This window comes from Schistocerca gregaria, chromosome 1 (genome assembly GCF_023897955.1).
Source record: "Schistocerca gregaria isolate iqSchGreg1 chromosome 1, iqSchGreg1.2, whole genome shotgun sequence".
NCBI lineage: Eukaryota > Metazoa > Arthropoda > Insecta > Orthoptera > Acrididae > Schistocerca > Schistocerca gregaria.
Window position 1 is genome coordinate 502,910,289 of NC_064920.1, and position 20,920 is coordinate 502,931,208.

Here is a 20,920-nt window from a genome sequence, read left to right on the forward strand (position 1 = left end):
AGTCAATAAGTTTGATGCTGTTTTGACAATAAATCCAGGCTAGCATACTATTGCCACTATCCTCAGTGGGGGAGAAGAACGCACTCCAGCGGACATCTTTCTGGGAATATTTCACATCCTAAAATGTGCATCATCAACATCCAGTGATGTGAAGAGATTATTTATCTTCTACAGAAACACTTGAATGATTAGTGATGTTACGTTAATGTAGAGAACTGACTGTTCATTTTACTTCAAAATTAGAGGCAAGATAGGGTAACTTAATGATTACAGTGAAGATGGACGGAGCTGGAAATAATACAGCCATTTATGAGTGTTTTTAACATCAGTAAAGATTTTTACACATATAAATTTACAAATGTGAGTATTTGAACATCAGAGATTTATGTCTGCTTGTCCCAGGTAACTTGTTGTTAAAGTATTAATTTGGCTATTGTTCTCACACATCAGGATTTATATATTTGTTGGCAAGGGACACCGCATTTTTAAAAATTTCGTTTGGTGTGGAAGATACTTAGTACATCCTAATATGATGTGATTTAAATCTCTGTCATCTTCTGGATGTTCACCGCTTGTGGGTGAGTCTATCACTCCTGTCCTACAGTGGTGCCCAAGAAAACAAGCGTTTACCAATCTTGTAACTGATGGGCTGTTAGTATATCTACTATGTTGAAACAAAGTAAAAAGCTTTTTTAAAAGCTGTGACTCAGAGAAGGTGAGAATTCATGCTTATGGAATGTTTTTTTCTTTGTTGGGGACCACAATCGTGTAGAACTTCCTGTGTAAAATTGCCACCATTTGACTATATTTTAATATTTATTTGTTTCACAGTTATGCAGTTTTAACTTAATAGCCATTATCAAATGCAAAGATGAACTGAAAATAAAACATAAAAAATACAGATCATACAATGCTGGCCACAATGTAAGGAATATTACTTACATACCACAAAAATCCAATATGCCTGAATGACACATCATCATCAAAATATTATAACATCTAGTCACAGTACAGGATGTGAGTACAGATGATTAAAAATACGTAATACAGGTAGCATTGTGGACTTCAGACAGAGTATAACGTACTGCACTGCATTATGACAGTTGATACCGTGCTTTCAGAAGTGGTCTGTAGTGGTAAGATCGATGCATTGTGCTAGCAGTGTTGGCCAACTGATTATCATCTGGGTATGAAAAGCAGGCACATGTAGCACCTGCTGTATCATCAGGGACCATTGGGAACCTTCTGCTTACAGGAGTTCCTCTGACATTACGACATTGCCAGGCATGCCAACTCCGGAATCATGAAAGAGTTGACTAGGGTGTGGAATGGCATTCAACTGTCTTCATTGATGAGAATAGGCTCTGTCTGTAAATGAGTAATGGATGTGGAGAAGTATGGCATGGACCAGGTGAGGTGCTCACTTCAAAGAGCATTTGCCCATGACACACTAGTCCCATCCCTGGCTTTGTTGTGTGGGAGGCTATCAGTTACAACTCGTGATCACATTTGGCGAGCCTGCATGATAAAGTAATCAGTGACTGCTACATTACACTTGCTGTTATCCCCATGCTAGTGCCATTTCTTTGACAGGAAGGCGATGTGTTTTTTCAGCAGGTCAATGCACGTCTACATACAGCTACTGCGCTGCAAAGCACTCTTTATGGTGTATAATAAATGTCCTGGCCAGCAAGATCACCAAATCTCTCACCAATTGAACACATATGGAACATGAACAAGCAGGGCTTTACTCATTCTCCAGGGTCTACACGAACCATTGCCAACTGCAAAAAAAGTTGCATGGAGCTTAGGACAGTCGATTGCAGAATTCCATACAGCACCTTTATGAACATGTGCATGTGAGAAAAGATGCCTTTGTTGCCACCAGATGGAGGTACACCGTTTATTGATGCAACTGTTTGGGCCCCTATTACCGTGATGTATGTTTCATTTGGTCTGAATTTCTTATCATATACTCCTACAATGAAGAACTTCCGACTACCTCACACATTAATAAAATGACCTTGTCCTTGAGAGTATTGAATTTTTTATTTCCGTCAATGTTGCCATTAATATTATTAACATTCTTTGTAGTAATTTCATTCATTTCATGATTTAATTTCCTTTTCATGGAGCAAAAATTTTTATCATTCCTTTTCCCAGGTTGCAGGAGCTTAGTACATGCAATGAAGAAAATCCTGATTACAGTGATATAGAACTTATACAACATATCAATGTTGATGTCAATCGTCTTATTAAACTGTTAAATGGTAAGTTTGTGTTGTCTCAACCTCAATTAAGTCGTCCTTTACTTAGCAAAATCTTTTATTACTTAATGTACCTCCACTAAAAGTTTATTTTTATATGCTGTGAATGCTGCTGCTTAACATACCATGGACACCATGCTCAATGTGAGGAAAAAACATTTACCTTCTCCCCAAAATAGAAATTTACGTAAAAGAAGGCAGTAATAAAACAATCTGGTGTCCTTTTGGCAGAACTTGTTTTATACCTCAAAATAATAGCTCTCTTCCAAACATTGCATTGTGCATGGTGTGGGAAGTTCTGGCAGAATGTAAGTAATTTAGGAGTAAAGTCTGAAAATGTTGCTAGCTTTCAAATGAAATCTTTTCTGACCTAGCGTACACACATACATACCCAGTCATATTCCACTCCCCTCCCTTCTCCTCCCCTCCCCTCCCTTCCCCTCTACCCCACCCCCTTCAAACAACAGCTACATTGTGCTGGCTGAATACACAATGCCAGGCTGCAGTTCCAAAGGCAGACTGGTGTGAGAGGGCAAGTCGGGTGGAGTGTGTGAGAAAAGAAAGAAGGCAAGCAGCAGGAAGGAGGTTTGGGGAAGGGTGAATGACAGCTTGGACGGAGGCAGCAGATAGGGTAGGAATGTTTGGTAGGGGAGGGAGCAGGTACATGGAATAGGAAAGCAACAAAAGTTTGCTGGTATAGGTCTGTTTGTGCAGCACACAATGGTGATGATGTGGGGAAGCGGGTTTAGAAGGGGAGACTGTTTGAAAGAGGGGTACATGTGCAAGTGGAGTGAATATAGCATCCTGGGGCAGGGAGGAAGTGGGTGTGGGGCAAGACGCTAGCAGAGATTGAGGCCAGGAGGATTATGGGAGCAAAGGATGTATTGCAAGGTAACTCTCATCTACATACTTGAGAATAACATTGCATTGTGTGTGTGTGTGTGTGTGTGTGTGTGTGTGTGTGTGTGTGTGTGTGTGTGTTGTTGTTGTTGTTGTTGTTGTTGTTGCTGTTGTTGTTATTGTTGTCTTCAGTGTGAAGATTAGTTTGATGCAGCTTTCCACACTACAATTTCCTGTGCATGTGGTTTAATTGTACCACAATTACTTTAACTGTCATTAATTTGCACCTTCTTACTGTATTCAAGTCTTGATCATCCTCTACAATTCTTACCCTCTGTACTTACCTATGTATTTACTCCTTGACACATGAGTCCTGTCAACTTATATTTTCTTTTTCTTAAGTTGTGTCGTAAATGTTTTTCCTCTCTTATTCTATTCTTTACTTTTTCATTTGTTACACAATTCTATCAAACTAATTTTCAACATTCTTCTATAGCACCACACATTATGTCTTCAAAAACCTTCTTTTTCTTACTGTTTATCAACCATGTTTCCTTCCCATCCATCTGAAAATAGTGTTTTACTGCCCATACTTATGCCGCATGCACTCCCAATGGATAATAACACCATGTAAAAGACCCAGGTGAAAGACATGCCCATTGCACCAACCTACCATGTCCCATTTGCAATGCCACTACCCGAATTTACTGCTTTATTATTAGACCATGCGGCAACAGACTTCTGGAAAGCAGCTCTCGCGTGTAATAGGTTTGAATAGACTCCCTATGGTGATCCAACTACTACAAAGAATTTTTGGAATAAATAATGATAATGGTGTGTAACAAACTTATTTTTATGTCTATATTTGATTATTAGTAGCACTGATAATCTCTTTGAAGTGACTGAACAGGGAGCACTTAATTCTGTATGTTTGATATTGCCTAGCAGGAGGACATTATTCATTTAAAACAATACCACAGCCTGAAATCATTTCAAAATACATAAACACACATGATAAACACTTGAACTTGTTTTGGGTTAATGTAAACTACACAAATTGTAATTACTGAATTTAATGTTATTGAGCTTGCATTGTGCTGAAGGCACAATGTGTATCATGGTGGCAGCAATTTCCTTGAACGCTTAATTATGTGTGTGTGCGAGTGTACACCTGACCTTTTTCCCCCTAAGGTAAGTCTTTCCGCTCCCGGGATTGGAATGACTCCTTACCCTCTCCCTTAAAACCCACGTCCTTTCGTCTTTCCCTCTCCTTCCCTCTTTCCTGAAGAAGCAACTTTTGGTTGCGAAAGCTAGAATTTTGTGTGTATGTTTGTGTGTCTATCGACCTGCCAGCCCTTTTGTTTGATAAGTCCCATCATCTTTGTTTTTAGATATAATTAAAGAACAATATAGATCTGCTTGTCATTATAGTTACTGAAAACACTAATTGAGAATCACATTGCTCGGACAGAACTGAGTAATTTTTGACTATGGCAATGTACTGAAAAGCCACCAAATCAAGCTAGATAGTAATTAAGTTGGCACAGTACGTGGCATCTTCCATCCGTTGCATGAAGCGGCATCTGCTGGCAATTTCAGCGTTAATTCGGACTATTTTGTCTTGTAATATAGCTACGCCGCTACGCACCGTAACTTTTCACTGATGTTGCAGCACATAGAAATCACTGGATGTGGGGTAATAATGAGCTATTTCGTTTAAATAATTGATTACACTCTGGGAATGCAATTTAAAGCACAAAATTATTATTGCCGTCAAACTTTACACACTATAGAGAACTTGGTTTGACTATTACACAAACTGAGTCACAGAATTTAAATGTACTGGTAATGGCATCGGTATAACAACCACTGTTCATAATAATACTCTTGTAAGGTAACTTCTAGTTCATTGCTACTGAAGTGAGCTCACCGATGGACCTCATCAGTTATTGAGATCACAATACGCCATTGGATGCGGCTGCTGGTCCACTGGCACAAGCAACTCGTCGCAATTAACATGGCATTGTACCATGCAGTGCCATGTACCTCAGAGCAGGAAACCGTACTATTTTGCCACTCACAGCCCAGCCCATCTCCATCAAAATACCGCATCTTACAAGCCTTAGTGTCCATTTAGCTTGTACCCATACGATAAATGAAGTCCATATCTGTTTTCAGCTCACTTCTAAATGGTCTGTTAGCAACGTTACCATAGCACACACCGGAAGTCACTTTTACGCCACTTAACACTTGTTCTGCCTCAGAGCTATGCCAACTTACTTGTACCGTCAATACTACGCGCCAGCCTGTACACTGTTCTTATTCTCGGGGATTCCCCCCACAGCTAAACATTATTTTACATTACGCCAAGTTCTCTATTTATAATTAAACCTGCCATAGCATTACAATATTCAATTAGTCATTTTCATTTATTAAAGTAATATTACATTTATATTTTTACTACACATAACAATATTATTTAGTTTAATTCTTTTGTTATTTCGCTGTCAGAGTGCAGCACAAGCCAGACACTGTCTCCCGCATAGCGTTCTTTAATTTAGCTGCCACCAGGCGGAAGCACTTCTGCTTTGTCTTCGATTCTGGCCCACAGATGGCATAAGCGTCCACTTTCTCTACCGTTGCGCCTTGACTATGCCTGGCATTCACTATACGGCATGTTGTCACATTACACATTCCAGTCCTGTGACAGGAATATCCCATGCTATGAAAAGCACAGCTCTGCTGTAGCTCCAGCACAACATTCTATGTGTGTGTGTGTGACCACTAGCAAGCTGCCGACCTGAATGAATGACCTCTACCAAACTGTAGCCGGGAGGCGAATTGACTACCCAATTATAAAAGACATTGATGAGTACAATTTCAGTGACTGCTTCACAACATGTACCATCTGGATCCTTCCTCCCAACATCAGGTTCTCAGAATTTACAGGTAAGAATTACAGTTGAATCTGATTTATACATATATCGAGGGAAAGAGAAAAGATTGTAACTCAGGATTACTTAGAAGTCAGATATAGATACAGCAATGTGTAAACTTTACAAACAGCGGAGATAGAGTACAGTATTGGAAAAAAAAGAAAAAAAAAAAAACGGTTTTGCTTTAGAGAAATTAGATACTGTATTGTAATTTGGCACCTTGCACAGTACAACCAACAAAGATATAGCATTAAAGCGAAAATGTATTATTTTGAACTTGACGCTGCTTTAAAGAAATCAGATAATTTGGCTTGTTTCAATTTTTGTGCATTAAGTGCTTGTACCTCATTTTGTAAACTTATTAATGAATTCATTTTTGCATTGATGTAATGCCTGCACACATGACTTGCACTTGACAGTTCACTCAGTTTAGGTGTTTCAAGATTCAAGTCATCATCTCCATCTCCATCACTGTCACTTGAAACTAGTCCACATTCTTGATTGTCATCATGTTATTAGTACACACATCAGCAATAATATCCTCATCCTGGAGTTCCGCGCACCTGGCGAGATTACCATCAAGACGTCAAAACTGTCGAAATCTGTACCCTCCAGTAGAGCTACTTCATTACGACACACAGCCACCCCCACCCTTATTATCAGCAGCAGTTTCTTCCAGTAAGGTGTGAGCTTTATGGAAAAAGCTGTTAATTGTGGAGGATGACACCATTTGCCAGGCACCGAAATAAATTCCATGGCTTGTAGTAAGTTAATGGAGAAATTTTCATTTCCCACATCAGTCAATGCTGTCAAATATTGAACCAGTCTTTTTCTATAATGCAATTTGAAAATTGCAATAATGCCCGAATCAAGCAGCTGTAGAACACTGGCACAGTTTGGAGGGAAAAATTCCACTCGAACATTTTCCAAACATGCAAGGGGTGGATGTGCTGCACATCGGTCCATAAGAAGACAGTTCCCCTTTTTTGCTTTTTAATTTTAACTTCCAGTTTTTAAACCACTGTTTCATTAAAATCATGATCATTCAAAAATTTGCATTGGGTTCATATTCCATTGGTTTTGTCTTTACATCTTTGGAAGACTATGCATTTACACTTGTGTCAAAAAGAACTGTCATGAGAATTTTACTTTTCTTCCCTCCATGGCATGAGTCACCCTATCAGGCTAATCTTTGACCAGAAAGCAGACTATAGAATGGACCGATCTTGTCACAGTTGGAGTTGCTTTGAGGTTGATAATCCCTTAAGGTACTCTCAGAACCTCATCAATACAGTGTTGCACCATGATGTCTTTCACAGCCTTCGATTTGCTGGAATTTGTTCTCCCTATGATTCCATCGCGATCTTTAAATCCTTGTAACCATGCTAATGAAGCCTCGAAATCAGTAGTGATCGTACTTGTAGCATAATCTGTTACCTTTGCTTTCAGCATGTCGCCACTAATCAGTACAGCAGCAGCAACCCGTTATTGCTGAAAACATGTACAAAGTTACTTTTCCAAATCTATGTATCTCCTGTCTTGCTGATGACTCTACATAGTGTGATATAGACAGTTCATAATTCTGAAGCGATTTCAGATTTTGTTTTGTGTGGACTAGCATCCACCTCTTCTATGAATATTACTTTTTGATAGTGGGTGATTTTTCTTTTTTCTGTTCTCCAAGGATGTACAAAAGCACCTGAATGATAGAACCACTGTTCAACAATAAACATTAACCGGCCACTTTTTACCTCTTGATTGTTACCACGAAAAAAATTCTCGTGTTGAAAACAACAGTGCCAGAAGTGTCTTTGTTGCCTTGTTGCATGCTCTCGTTAACTGTGTTTTTGTCTGTTCTCTCTGCAGTACTGCCGCTGGTTGTACTTGCATATGTTAACAAAGTTAAGGAAAATATCACAGGTTTTTTTTTTTCAAATAACAGTGCTTATTACAGTTATGCAAAATTCAATTTATTTCATCAGAATTTGATATTTATAATAGCAAATTGTGTAAAACTGCATTATGTCTGGGACTGATAAAACTTTACATATAAATAAGACAGAACAGAGTTACATGTATATCAGGTTCAACTGTATTCTTACATCATATTGTATGATTTTCTAGACATCCTGGCCACTATCTCTTCTAACTCCTGCCCCACAGCCTCCTCCACCCCTGTCCCATGACCCATCCTGTACGCACACCCTTCTTTCTGCAGTGTCCTTCTTCCTGAGTTCTATCTCCTCCTTCCAACCCACTCCTCCATGTCATTGTGCACTGTGCCCAACTCCTTCTGACTGTTGTGAGGATGACACCCTTCCCCTAATTCTCCCTACTGCCTCCTGTCTCCTCTCACCCATCCACCTGACACTTCTTAGCGCTGTAGAAGGATTTTTGTGATAGCTAGCAACATTATATGTTATTTATGTGCCTCAGCTATAAGGTGAGTTCTTCCATTAGTTATGACATGTTTTCGCTTTTATCTGTATAATTTTATAAAGTATATTTTTCTTTCTTGAAACAATTTTCTGTAAATTTAGAGACGCGATATTGATGGTGTTGAATTGTAACACAGGGTTAAATAGACAACAAAGTATATCTGGTTATGACAATATTATGAATGACTTTATTGGTTACAGAAACAATACAGAAATTTAGGCTCTTAAAAAAGACAGCAAATTTAGTGTTAATGAACTCATTAGAAAAAGCAATCTGGAATTGGATGGATACTTACCCCAACGAATTTGCCGACTTGCAGGTAAGTTCGTTCATATGGAGCCACTTATTTTTATATTACATTATACCTTTATGTTATTCCACTGTAGTTGTTTTCATATGTTCATTAGTGTAAATTTATTGTCCACAGAAAAAGCCTAATGATGAACTGTCAAAATGCTGTGAAGGCCTTTTTGATATACTGGACAATTTTGCTGACAACAAAAAGGGGCGTGCTGCCGTGTGGCCTCTTCAGATCATGCTGCTTATTTTATCACCAGTCAGTTATTTTCCTGTTTAGTCAATGTCCTTAGCATTCACAATAATATTCTCCACATTTATTACCAACCCACAAAGAATTTCTAGCTGTGTGTAATTTTTCTTTGAGCAGAAAGTATTAGAAGAAATCGTGAATGCTGATTCCGGTGCTCCTTGCTCACCTCGTCACTCAAAAAAGAAACAGTTTGTCGATTCAGTGAAGCGTGCTGTTGGTCCACACGGTACCAGCAAACAGCTGACAGAAGCTGCAGCGGTAACTTGTGTGAAACTGTGTAAAGCATCTACGTATATCAATAACCTCGATTCAAACAATGTAGCTTTTACTCTTGTTCAAAGTGTTATAAATGATCTCAAGGTGAGAATAAATGTTTTAGGTTTTTCATACGTTGGATGGATCTCTTATTGGAATTGTGTGTACAACATAGTTTTGTATTTCAGGCACTGCTATTCAATCCAGGAAAGCCATTTTCTCGGGGGCAGAATTTTGTCCAGCAAGATATAGACTTGATGATAGACTGTTTTGTATCATGTTTTAGGATTAAGCCTCACAATAATGAAGCTTTGAAAGTGTGTCTGAGTCCCCATTCCCCATCTACATACCATTATGTTTTGGTTAGCTCATTATACAGGTGAGAATATTGATTAATTATAGTGTGTAGGTACTTACTGCTCAATAATGTTTTGGTTAGCTCATTATACAGGTGAGAATATTGATTAATTGTCCTGTGTGTGTAATTAATGCCCAAATAAATCGAAAAATGTTTGTCTTCTTGTTCTGTCAACTAAATGTCATTACACATATTGTCTACTATGCTAGCGGGCCAGCAAAAAGCTGCTTCTGATGTTTGCTATTAATTGTCCTGACTATATTTTCAGTGATAGATTTTATGGTTCATGAAAATTGTGGTGCTCATTATTGCATTTTTGAGAGGGAACTGTATGGGAAATGGACATATGAGTGATTTAAATGTGAATATTTTAGACTAGGCCAAACGTTACTGCTATGAATATCAGTTGAAATTACAAATTACTGTAACAAGTCACATGTATTGATTTTCAAAGTGTGTGTTTCTGTGAATTACACCTTCATCAGCAAGTGTATTTATTTAAACTCCAGTACATGTAGTGGAGGGATCAGTAAATTTGATTAGATACATTATGAATATAATATAGGGAAACATTCCACGTGGGAAAAATATATCTAAAAACAAAGATGATGTGACTTACCAAACGAAAGCGCTGGCAGGTTGATAGATACACAAACAAACACAAAAATACACACAAATTCAAGCTTTTGCAACCAACAGTTGCTTCATCTGGAAAGAGGGAAGGAGAGGGAAAGACGAAAGTATGTGGGTTTTAAGGGAGAGGGTAAGGAGTTAATTCAATCCCGGGAGCGGAAAGACTTACCTTAGGGGGAAAAAAGGACAGGTATACACTCTCACACACACACATATACATCCGCACATACATAGACTCTAGCAGACATTTGTAAAGGCAAAGAGTTTGGGCAGAGATGTCAGTCGAGGGGGAAGTACAGAGGCAAAGATGTTGTTGAATGACAGGTGAGGTATGAGCGGCGGCAACTTGAAATTAGCGGTGATTGAGGCCTGGTGGGTAACGAGAAGAGAGGATATACTGAAGGGCAAGTTCCCATCTCCGGAGTTCTGACAGGTTGGTGTTAGTGGGAAGTATCAAGATAACCCGGATGGTGTAACACTGTGCCAAGATGTGCTGGCCGTGCACCAAGGCATATTTAGCCACAGGGCGATCCTCATTACCAACAAACACTGTCTGCCAGTGTCCATTCATGTGAATGGACAGTTTGTTGCTGGTCATTTCGACATAGAAAGCTTCACAGTGTAGGCAGGTCAGTTGGTAAATCACATGTGTGCTTTCATACGTGGCTCTGCCTTTGATCGTGTACACCTTCCGGGTTACAGGACTGGAGTAGGTGGTGGTGGGAGGGTGCATGGGACAGGTATTACACCGGGGGCAGTTACAAGGGTAGGAGCCAGAGGGTAGGGAAGGTGGTTTGCGGATTTCATAGGGATGAACTAAGAGGTTACGAAGGTTAGGTGGATGGCGGAAAGTCACTCTTGGTGAAGTGGGGAGGATTTCATGAAGGATGGATCTCATTTCGGGGCAGGATTTGAGGAAGTCTTATCCCTGCTGGAGAGCCACATTCAGAGTCTGATCCAGTCCTGGAAAGTATCCTGTCACAAGTGGGGCACTTTTGGGGTTCTTCTGTGGGAGGTTCTGGGTTTGAGGGGATGAGGAAGTGGCTCTGGTTATTTCTTCTGTACCAGATTGGGAGGGTAGTTGCAGGATGTGAAAGCTGTTTTCAGGTTGTTGGTGTAATGGTTCAGGGATTTCGGACTGGAGCAGATTCATTTGCCATGAAGACCTAGGCTGTAGGGAAGGGACTGTTTGATATGGAATGGGTGGCAACTGTCATAATGGAGGTACTGTTGCTTGTTGGTGGGTTTGATGTGGACGGACGCGTGAAGCTGGCCATTGGACAGATGGAGGTCAACGTCAAGGAAAGTGGCATGGGATTTGGAGTAGGAATAGGTGAATCTGATGGAACCAAAGGAGTTGAGGTTGGAGAGGAAGTTCTGGAGTTCTTCTTCACTGTGAGTCCAGATCATGTCATCAGTAAATCTGTACCAAACTTTGGGTTGGCAGGCCTGGGTAACTAAGAAGGCTTCCTCTAACCGACCCATGAATAGGTTGGCGTACGAGGGGGCCATCCTGGTACCCATGGCTGTTCCCTTTAATTGTTGGTATGTCTGGCCTTCAAAAGTGAAGAAGTTGTGGGTCAGGATGAAGCTGGCTAAGGTAATGAGGAAAGAGGTTTTAGGCAGTGTGGCAGGTGATCGGCGTGAAAGGAAGTGCTCCATCACAGTGAGGCCCTGGACGTGCGGAATATTGGTGTATAAGGAAGTGGCATCAATGGTTACAAGGATGGTTTCCGGGGGTAACAGATTGGGTAAGGATTCCAGGCGTTCGAGAAAGTGGTTGGTGTCTTTGATGAAGGATGGGAGACTGCATGTAATGGGTTGAAGGTGTTCATCTATATAGGCAGAGATATGCTCTGTGGGGGCTTGGTAACCAGCTACAATGGGGCGGCCGAGATGATTGGGTTTGTGAATTTTAGGAAGAAGGAAGAAGGTAGAAGGTAGGGATGCGGGGTGTTGGTGGGGTCAGGAGGTTGATGGAGTCAGGTGAAAGGTTTTGTAGGGGGTCTAAGGTTCTGAGGATTCCTTGAAGCTCCATCTGGTCATCAGGAATGGGATTATCTTGGCAAACTTTGTATGTAGTGATGTCTGAAAGCTGACGCAGTCCCTCAGCCACATACTCCCGACGATCAAGTACCACAGTCTTGGAACCCTTGTCTGCCGGAAGAACGACGATGGATCGGTCAGCCTTCAGATCACGGATAGCCTAGGCTTCAGCAATGGTGATGTTGGGAGTAGGTTTAAGGTTTTTTTAAGAAGGATTGAAAGGCAAGGCTGGAAGTCAGAAATTCCTGGAAGGTTTGGAGAGGGTGATTTTGAGGAAGAGGAGGTGGGTCCCGCTGTGACGGAGGACGGAACTGTTCCGGGCAGGGTTCAATTTGGATAGTGTCTTGGGGAGTTGGGTCATTAACAGTAGGATTAGGATCATTTTTCTTCGTGGCAAAGTGATATTTCCAGCAGAGAGTACGAGTGTAGGACAGTAAATCTTTGACGTGGGCTATTTGGTTGAATCTGGGAGTAGGGCTGAAGGTGAGGCCTTTGGATAGGACAGAGGTTTCGGATTGGGAGAGAGGTTTGGAGGAACGCAGGTTTAGTTTATGATGTATCTAAGGATTTCTTACTCTTGTATACTGTTTCATTAAATCAATCATGTGACATAATGGAGGAAAGTGCCCATGTTCACTTTTTTAATGTGACTTGTACTAATATTTTGCACCTAGTCCAAAATATTAAATTTCACTGTTTATTTATTTTAGCCACAAAAGTCATTTGATGACATGTATATAGCAACTTGGTTCATTACTTCATTCAGATATCATGTTTCATTGAGCACATAGTACCCTTTAGGATGGTGAAAATTTCAAGACATATATTACTACAGATCTGTAGCTATAAAATTTGTTTCTACTGCATATGTCAACTACACTAAAACTATCATTGATGACAAAGTGTGTAGATTTTGTGTGAAAAGCACTAACTACACTCTTTTTATTCTTAGGAAGGCTGCAAATTAATTTCACACTAAGAAATAATCTGTTGCTTTTGGGATAAAATAGCTTTTGAAGCTACTATTCTGATGCCATACATTATGTGATCAGAAGTATCTGGACACCCCCCAAAAAATATGTTTTTCATATTAGGTGCATTGTGCTGCCGCCAACTGCTGGGTACTCCTTATCAGCGACCTCAGTAGTCATTAGACATCGTGAGAGGGTAGAATGGGGCTCTCTGCAGAAGTCACGGATTTCAAATGTGGTTAGGTGATTGGGTGTCTCTTGTGGCATACATCTGCGCAAGAGATTTCCACACTCCTAAACATTCCTAGATCCACTGTTTCCTATGTGATAGTGAAGAGGAAACATGAAGGGACACGCACAGCATGAAAGCATACAGGCTGACCTCGTCTGTTGACTGACCGAGACCACCGACAGTTGAAGAGGGTTGTAATGTGTAATAGGCAGATATCTACCCACACCATCACACAGGAATTCTAAACTGCATCAGGATCTACTTGCAAATACTGTGACAGTTAGGTGGGAGGTGGGAAAACTTGGATTTCATGGTTGAGCGGCTGCCCATAAGCCACACTTCACGCTGGTAGATGCCAAACAATGCCTCGTTTGGTATAAGGAGCGTAAATATTGGATTGAACAGTGGAAAAATGTTGTGTGGAGTGACGAATCATGGTACACAATGTGGTGATCCGATGAACAGGGTGAGGGTATGGCAAATGCCCAGTGAATGTCACCGGCCAGCATGTGTTGTGCCAACAATAAAATTTGGAGCCTGTTATGGTGTGGTCGTGTTTTCATGGAGGAGGCTTGCACCCCTTGTTGTTTTGCTTGACACTATCACAACAGAGGCCTACATTGATGTTTTAAGCACCTTCTTGCTTCCCACTGTTGAAGAGCAATTACGGGGTTGGCGATTGCATCTTTCAACACGATCAAGTGCCTGTTCATAATGCACGGCCTGTGGCGGAGTGGTTACATGACAATAACATCCCTGTAATGGACTGGCCTGCTAAGGGTCCAGACCAGAATCCTACACCTTTCGGATGTTTTGTCAGGCCTCACCAACCGACCATCAATACCTGTCCTCATTGCAGCATCCCATGAAGAATGGTGTGCCATTTCCCAAGAAACCTTCCAGCACCTGACTGCGAGAATGGAAGTTGTCATCAAGGTTATGGCTGGGCCGACACGAAATAGAATCCCAACATTACCAATGGAGGGCACCACTAAGTTTAAGTCATTTTCAGCCAGGTGTCCGGAAACATTTGATCACAAAGTGTATATCTATTACTATATATTTCACAATTTGCTGGTAGTTGGGAGTTCCAACATTAGGCACTTAATGGGGCCCCTTAGGAACATGGTTGCCAAGGAGGGAAGGAAGCCAGTGTACACACCGGGGGGGGAGTCATTCTGGATATGGAAAGGGTGCTTCCAGATGCTATGAAGAGTACAGGGTGCAGCCAACTGCAGGTGGTTGTCCCACGTTGGTACCAGTGACGTGTGTCACTTTTGATCGAAGGAGATTCTCTCTGGTTTTGGGCGGTTAGTGGAAATGGTAAAGACTGCCAGTCTTGCTTGTGAGATTAAGGCAGACCTCACCTTCTGCCACATCGTCGACAGAACAAACTGTGGTTCTTTGGTGCAGAGCCCAGTGAAGGGGCTGAATCAGAGGCTCAGGCAGTCCTGTGAGCGTGTAGGTTGCAGATTCCTTGACTTGCACCATCGGGTGGTGGGTTTCCAGGACCTACTAATAGGTCAGGAGTCCATTACATACAGGAAGCAGCTATACAGAATGCAGGGGCTGTGTGGAAGGGATTGAGTGGTTTTTTAGGTTAGAGGGTCTCAGGAAACCTAGAAATGGCATCTGTCTGAAACATGGCACTTAAAACACAGTAAGGTAGTTGTAGAAATAATCGGTATTGTTGTTGTTGTTGTGGTCTTCAGTCCTGAGACTGGTTTCATGCAGCTCTTCATGCTACTCTATCATGTGCAAGCTTCTTCATCTCCCAGTACCTACTGCAGCCTACAACCTTCTGAATCTGCTTAGTGTATTCTACTCTTGGTCTCCCTCTACGATTTTTACCCTCCACGCTGCCCTCCAATACTAAATTGGTGATCCCTTGATGCCGTAGAACATGTCCTACCAATCGATCCCTTCTTCTAGTCAAGTTGTGCCACAAACTTCTCTTCTCCCCAATCCTATTCAATACCTCCTCATTAGTTATGTGATCTACCCATCTAATCTTCAGCATTCTTCTGTAGCACCACATTTCGAAAGCTTCTATTCTCTTCTTATCCAAACTATTTATTGTCCGTGATTCACTTCCATACATGGCTACACTCCATACAAATACTTACAGAAAATACTTCCTGACACTTAAATCTATACTCGATGTTAACAAATTTCTCTTCTTCAGAAACGCTTTCCTTGCCATTGCCAGTCTACATATTTATATTCTCTCTACTTCAACCATCATCAGTTATTTGCTCCCCAAATAGCAAAACTCATTTACTACTTTAAGTGTCTCATTTCCTAATCTAATTCCCTCAGCATCACCCTATTTAATTCGACTACATTCCATTATCCTCATTTTGCTTTTGTTGGTGTTCATCTTATACCCTCCTTTCAAGACACTGTCCATTCCGTTCAACTGCTCTTCCAAGTCCTTTGCTGTCCCTGACAGAATTACAATGTCATTAGCAAACCTCAAAGTTTTTATTTCTTCCCTGAACTTTTCTTTTCTTTCCTTTATTGTTTGCTCAATATACAGGAGTATTCCGGTCAACATTGTCAAAAGCGTTCTCTAAGTCTACAAATGCTAGAAACGTAGGTTTGGCTTTCCTTAATCTTTCTTCTAAGATAAGTCGTAGAGTCGTATTGCCTCACGTGTTCCAACATTTCTACGGAATCCAAACTGATCTTCCCTGAGGTCAGCTTCTACCAGTTTTTCCATTCGTCTGTAAAGAATTTGCGTTAGTATTTTGCAGTTGTGACTTATTAAACTGATAGTTTGGTAATTTTCACATCTGTCAACACCTGCTTACTTTGGGATTGGAATTACTATATTCTTCTTGAAGTCTGAGGGAATTTCGCCTGTCTCATACATCTTGCTCACCAGATGGTAGAGTTTTGTTAGGCCTGGCTCTCCCAAGGCTGTCAGTAGTTCTAATGGAATGTTGTCTACTCCCAGGGCCTTGTTTAAACTTAGGTCTTTCAATGCTCTGTCAAACTCTTCACGTAGTATCATATCTCCCATTTCATCTTCATCTACCTCCTCTTCCATTTACATAATATTGTCCTCAAGAACATCGCCCCTGTATAGACCCTCTATATACTCCTTCAATCTTTCTGCTTCTCTTCTTTACTTAGAACTGGGTTTCCATCTGAGCTCTTGATATTCATGCAAGTGGTTCTCTTTTCTCCAAAGGTCTCTTTAATTTTCCTGTAGGCAGTATCTATCTTACCCCTCATGAGATAAGCCTCTGCATCCTTACATTTGTCCTCTAGCCATTCCTGCTTAGCCATTTTGCACTTCCTGTCGATCTCATATTTGACACGTTTGTATTCCTTTTTGCCTGCTTCATTTACTGCGTTTTTATATTTTCTCCTTTCATCAATTAAATTCAGTATCTCTTCTGTTACCCAAGGATTTCTACTAGCCCTCGTCTTTTTACCTACTTGATCCTCTGCTGGCTTCACTATTTCATTCCTCAAAACTACCCATTCTTCTTCTACTGTATTTCTTTCCCCCATTCCTGTCAATTGTTCCCTTATGCTCTCCCTGAAACTCTGTACAACCTCTGGTTCTTAAAGTTTATCCAGATCCCATCTCCTTAAATTCCCACCTTTTTGCAGTTTCTTCAGTTTTAATCTACAGTTCATAACCAATAGACTGTGGTCAGAGTCTGCACCTGCCTCTGGAAATGTCTTACAATTTAAAACCTAGTTCCTAAATATCTGTCTTACCATTACATAATCTATCTGAAACCTGTCAGTATCTCCAGGTTTCTTCCATGTATACAACCTCTTTTTATGATTCTTGAACCAAGTGTTAGCAATGATTAAGTTATGCTCTGTGCAAAATTCTACCAGGCGGCTTCCTTTTTCATTTCTTAGCCCCAATCCATATTCACCTACTACGTTTCCTTCCTTTCTTTTCCTACTGTCGAATTCCAGTCACCCATGACTATTAAATTTTCATCTCCCTTCACTACCTGAATAATTTCTTTTATCTCATCATACATTTCATCAATTTCTTCATCATCTGCAGAGCTAGTTGGCGTATAAACTTGTACTACTGTAGTAGGCGTAGGCTTCATGTCTATCTTGGCCACAATAATGCGTTCACTATGTTGTTTGTCATAGCTTACCCGCATTCCTATTGTTTCATTCATTATTAAACCTACTCCTACATTACCCCTACTTGATTTTGTATTTATAACCCTGTTTTCACCTGACCAGAAGTCTTGTTCCTCCTGCCACCAAACTTCACTATTTCCCACTATATCTAACTTTACCTATCCATTTCCCTTTTTGAATTTTCTAACCTACCTGCCCGATTAAGGGATCTGACATTCCACTCTCCGATCTGTAGAACACCAGTTTTCTTTCTCTTCCTAACGACGTCCTCTTGAGTAGTCTCTGCCCAGAGATCTGAATGGGGGACTATTTTACCTCCGGAATATTTTACCAAAGAGAATGCCATCACCATTTAATCATACAGTAAATCTGCATGCCCTCTGGAATAATTACGACTGTAGTTTCCCCTTGCTTTTAGCCGTTTGCAGTACCAGCACAGGAAGGCTGTTTTGGTTAGTGTTACAGGGCCAGATCAGTCAATCATCCAGACTGTTGCCCCTGCAACTACTGAAAAGGCTGCTGCCCCTCTTCAGGAACCACACGTTTGTCTGGCCTCTCAACAGACACCTCTCAGTTATGGTTGCAACTACGGTACGGCTATCTGTACCGTTGAGGCACGCAAGCCTCCCCACCAACGGCAAGGTGCATGGTTCATGGTTCATGGGGTATTCTAGTTGTAAATTGTCTTAGCCGTGTTGGGAAAGAACCAGAGCTCCAAGCCATAATAAAAAGCACTGAAGCTCAAATAGTTATAGGTACGAAAAGCTGGCTAAAGCTGGAAATTAGTTCAGATGAAAGTTTTTCAAATGACCTAACAGTGTTCAGAAATGATAGATTAAATGCAGTTGATAGTGGAGTATTGAGTGCTGTCAGAAGTAGTTTACCTTGTACTGAAACTGAAGTAGATAGTTCCTGCAAAATAGTATGCGTAGAGATTTACTTGACAATTGGAGTAAACTACTAATTGGGTCATTTTACCGACCCTCCGACTCAGAAGATGTTTGTGAATAGCTCAAAGAAAACTTGAGTCTCATTTCAAATAGGTACCCCACTCAGACAATTATAGTTGGTGGTGACTTCAATCTACCCTCGATATGCTAGAAAAAATATATGCTTAAAGCTGGTGGCAGGCAAAAAGAAAAGAACAACCACAAAGAAATGATTGATCCAGCATACCTGAAAGAGTGTGAAATGAAAGAAGAAGAAGAAAAATGCAAAATCCCCAAGACTGGCAAAGCTTTGCAGAAGTTTGAAATACTTCAATGCAAGATGCTTTTAATAATTTCCACAACGAAACTCTGTCTTGGAATCTGGCAGAAAACCCAAACAGATTCTGGTCATACATAAAACAAACCAGTGGTTGGACGGAATCAGTACCTTCACTGCACGATAACAACAGTGAAGTCACTGATGACTAAAGCAGAACTATTAAACATGGTTTTCTGAAATTCTTTCACCAAAGTCAAGAGCAACTGCCAAGATTAGAAACATAGAAGTAGATATCCTCGGTGTAACAAAGCAGCTTAATTCATTTAATAAAGACAAGGTCTCCGGTCCAGATTGTATACCAGTCAGGTTCCTTTCAGAGTATGCTGATACAGTAGCTGCATATTTAGCAATTGTATACAACTGCTCACTCACAGAAAGTTCTGTACCTACAGACAGGAAAATTGCTCACGCCACACCAATGCCCAAAAAGGGAAATAGAAGTAATCCCCTGAATTACAGGTTCATATCACTAACATCGATTTGCAGTAGGGTTTTGGAACATGTACTGTACTCGAACATTATGAAGTACCCTGTAGAAAACGATTTACTGACACATAGTCAGCATGGATTCAGAAAATATCATTCCTGTGGAACGCAACTAGCTCTTTATACTCACGAAGTAATGAGTGCTATCGACTGGGAATGTCAAATTGATTCCATATTTTTAGATTTCCAGAAGGCTTTCGACACCATTCCTCGCAAGCGTCTTCTAACCAAACTGCATGCCTATGGAATATCGCCTCAGTTGTGCAACTGGATTGTGTTTCCTGCCAGAAAGGTCACAGTTCTTAGTAATAGATGAAAAGTCATCGAGTAAAACAGAAGTAATATCTGGCATTCCACAAGGAAGGCCCTCTGTTGCTCCTGATCTATAGTAATGACATAGGAGACAATCTAAACAGCCTTATTAGATTTGTTTGCAGATGATTCTGTTATTTACCATCTTGTGAAGTCATCAGATGACCAAAACGAATTGCAAAAAGATTTAGATAAGATATCTGTATGGTGCGAAAAGTGGCAATTGACCCTGAATAAAGAAAAGTGTGAAGTTATTCTCATGGGTCCTAAAAGAAATCTGCTAAATTTCAATTTCGCGATAAGTCACTCAAATTTGAAGGCTGTAAATTCAACTAAATACTTACGGATTACAATTACGAATAACCTAATTGGAATGATCACATAGATTATGTGGGTAGAGCAAACCAAAAACTGTGATTCATTGGCAGAATGCTTAAAAGGAGCAACAGGTCTACTAAAGAGACTGCTTACACCACAGTTGTCTACCCTATTTGTAGTATTGCTTTGTGGTAAGGGATCAGCATCAGGTGGGACTGACAGATGACATAGAAAAAGTTCAAAGAAGGGCGGCTCATTTTGTACTGTCACGAAATAGGGGAGATTGTGCCACAGACATGATACATAAATTGGAATGGCAACCATTAAAACAAGGCGGTTTTTGTTTCGGCGGGATCTTGTCATGTAATTTCAATCACCAGTTTTCTCCTCTGATTGCAAAAACATTCTATTGGCACCCACCTACATAGGGAGATATGATCCTCACGATAAAATAAGAGATATCAGGGCTTGCACAGAAAAATTTAAGTGCTCGTTTTTCCTGCTCACCTTTCGAGAGTGGAACAGTAGAGAGGCAGCTTGAAGGTGGTTTATTGAACCTTCTGCCAGGCACTTTATTGTGAATAGCAGAGTAACCACATAGATGTAGATATAGAATTAATTGATTATTATGACACATTATTATGTTATTATGTGCTGTATGAATGATGGCTTGCTTGTTATGATATTTGTGTCTAACAATGTTGCTGAAGGTTTGGAAACCCTGAATATAAATAGTCACATAATTCATGGAAGGGGATTACCAAGAGAAGGTTATATTTTGTTTTGATCTTATTAGGCGACATTGTCATACCTTACATTTGGCTTCAGTTTATTAATCAAAGATTTTTATGTATTGAAAGTGTGGCAATGAAGAAAACTT

The 20,920-nt window shown here is 40.5% G+C and overlaps 1 protein-coding gene across 6 annotated transcripts in view; it reads left to right on the top strand.

Moving 5' to 3' along the window:
* Positions 1–20,920, top strand: part of LOC126354139 (neurofibromin) — a 447,919-nt gene that overhangs the window by 53,429 nt on the left and 373,570 nt on the right. For all 6 annotated transcript variants that reach the window (XM_050003542.1, XM_050003568.1, XM_050003586.1 and 3 more), the window contains exons 5-9: positions 2,164–2,270; positions 8,683–8,801; positions 8,910–9,038; positions 9,150–9,392; positions 9,476–9,666. In XM_050003542.1, the coding sequence (XP_049859499.1) occupies positions 2,164–2,270; positions 8,683–8,801; positions 8,910–9,038; positions 9,150–9,392; positions 9,476–9,666 (789 nt within the window). The remainder of the gene's footprint in view (positions 1–2,163; positions 2,271–8,682; positions 8,802–8,909; positions 9,039–9,149; positions 9,393–9,475; positions 9,667–20,920) is intronic.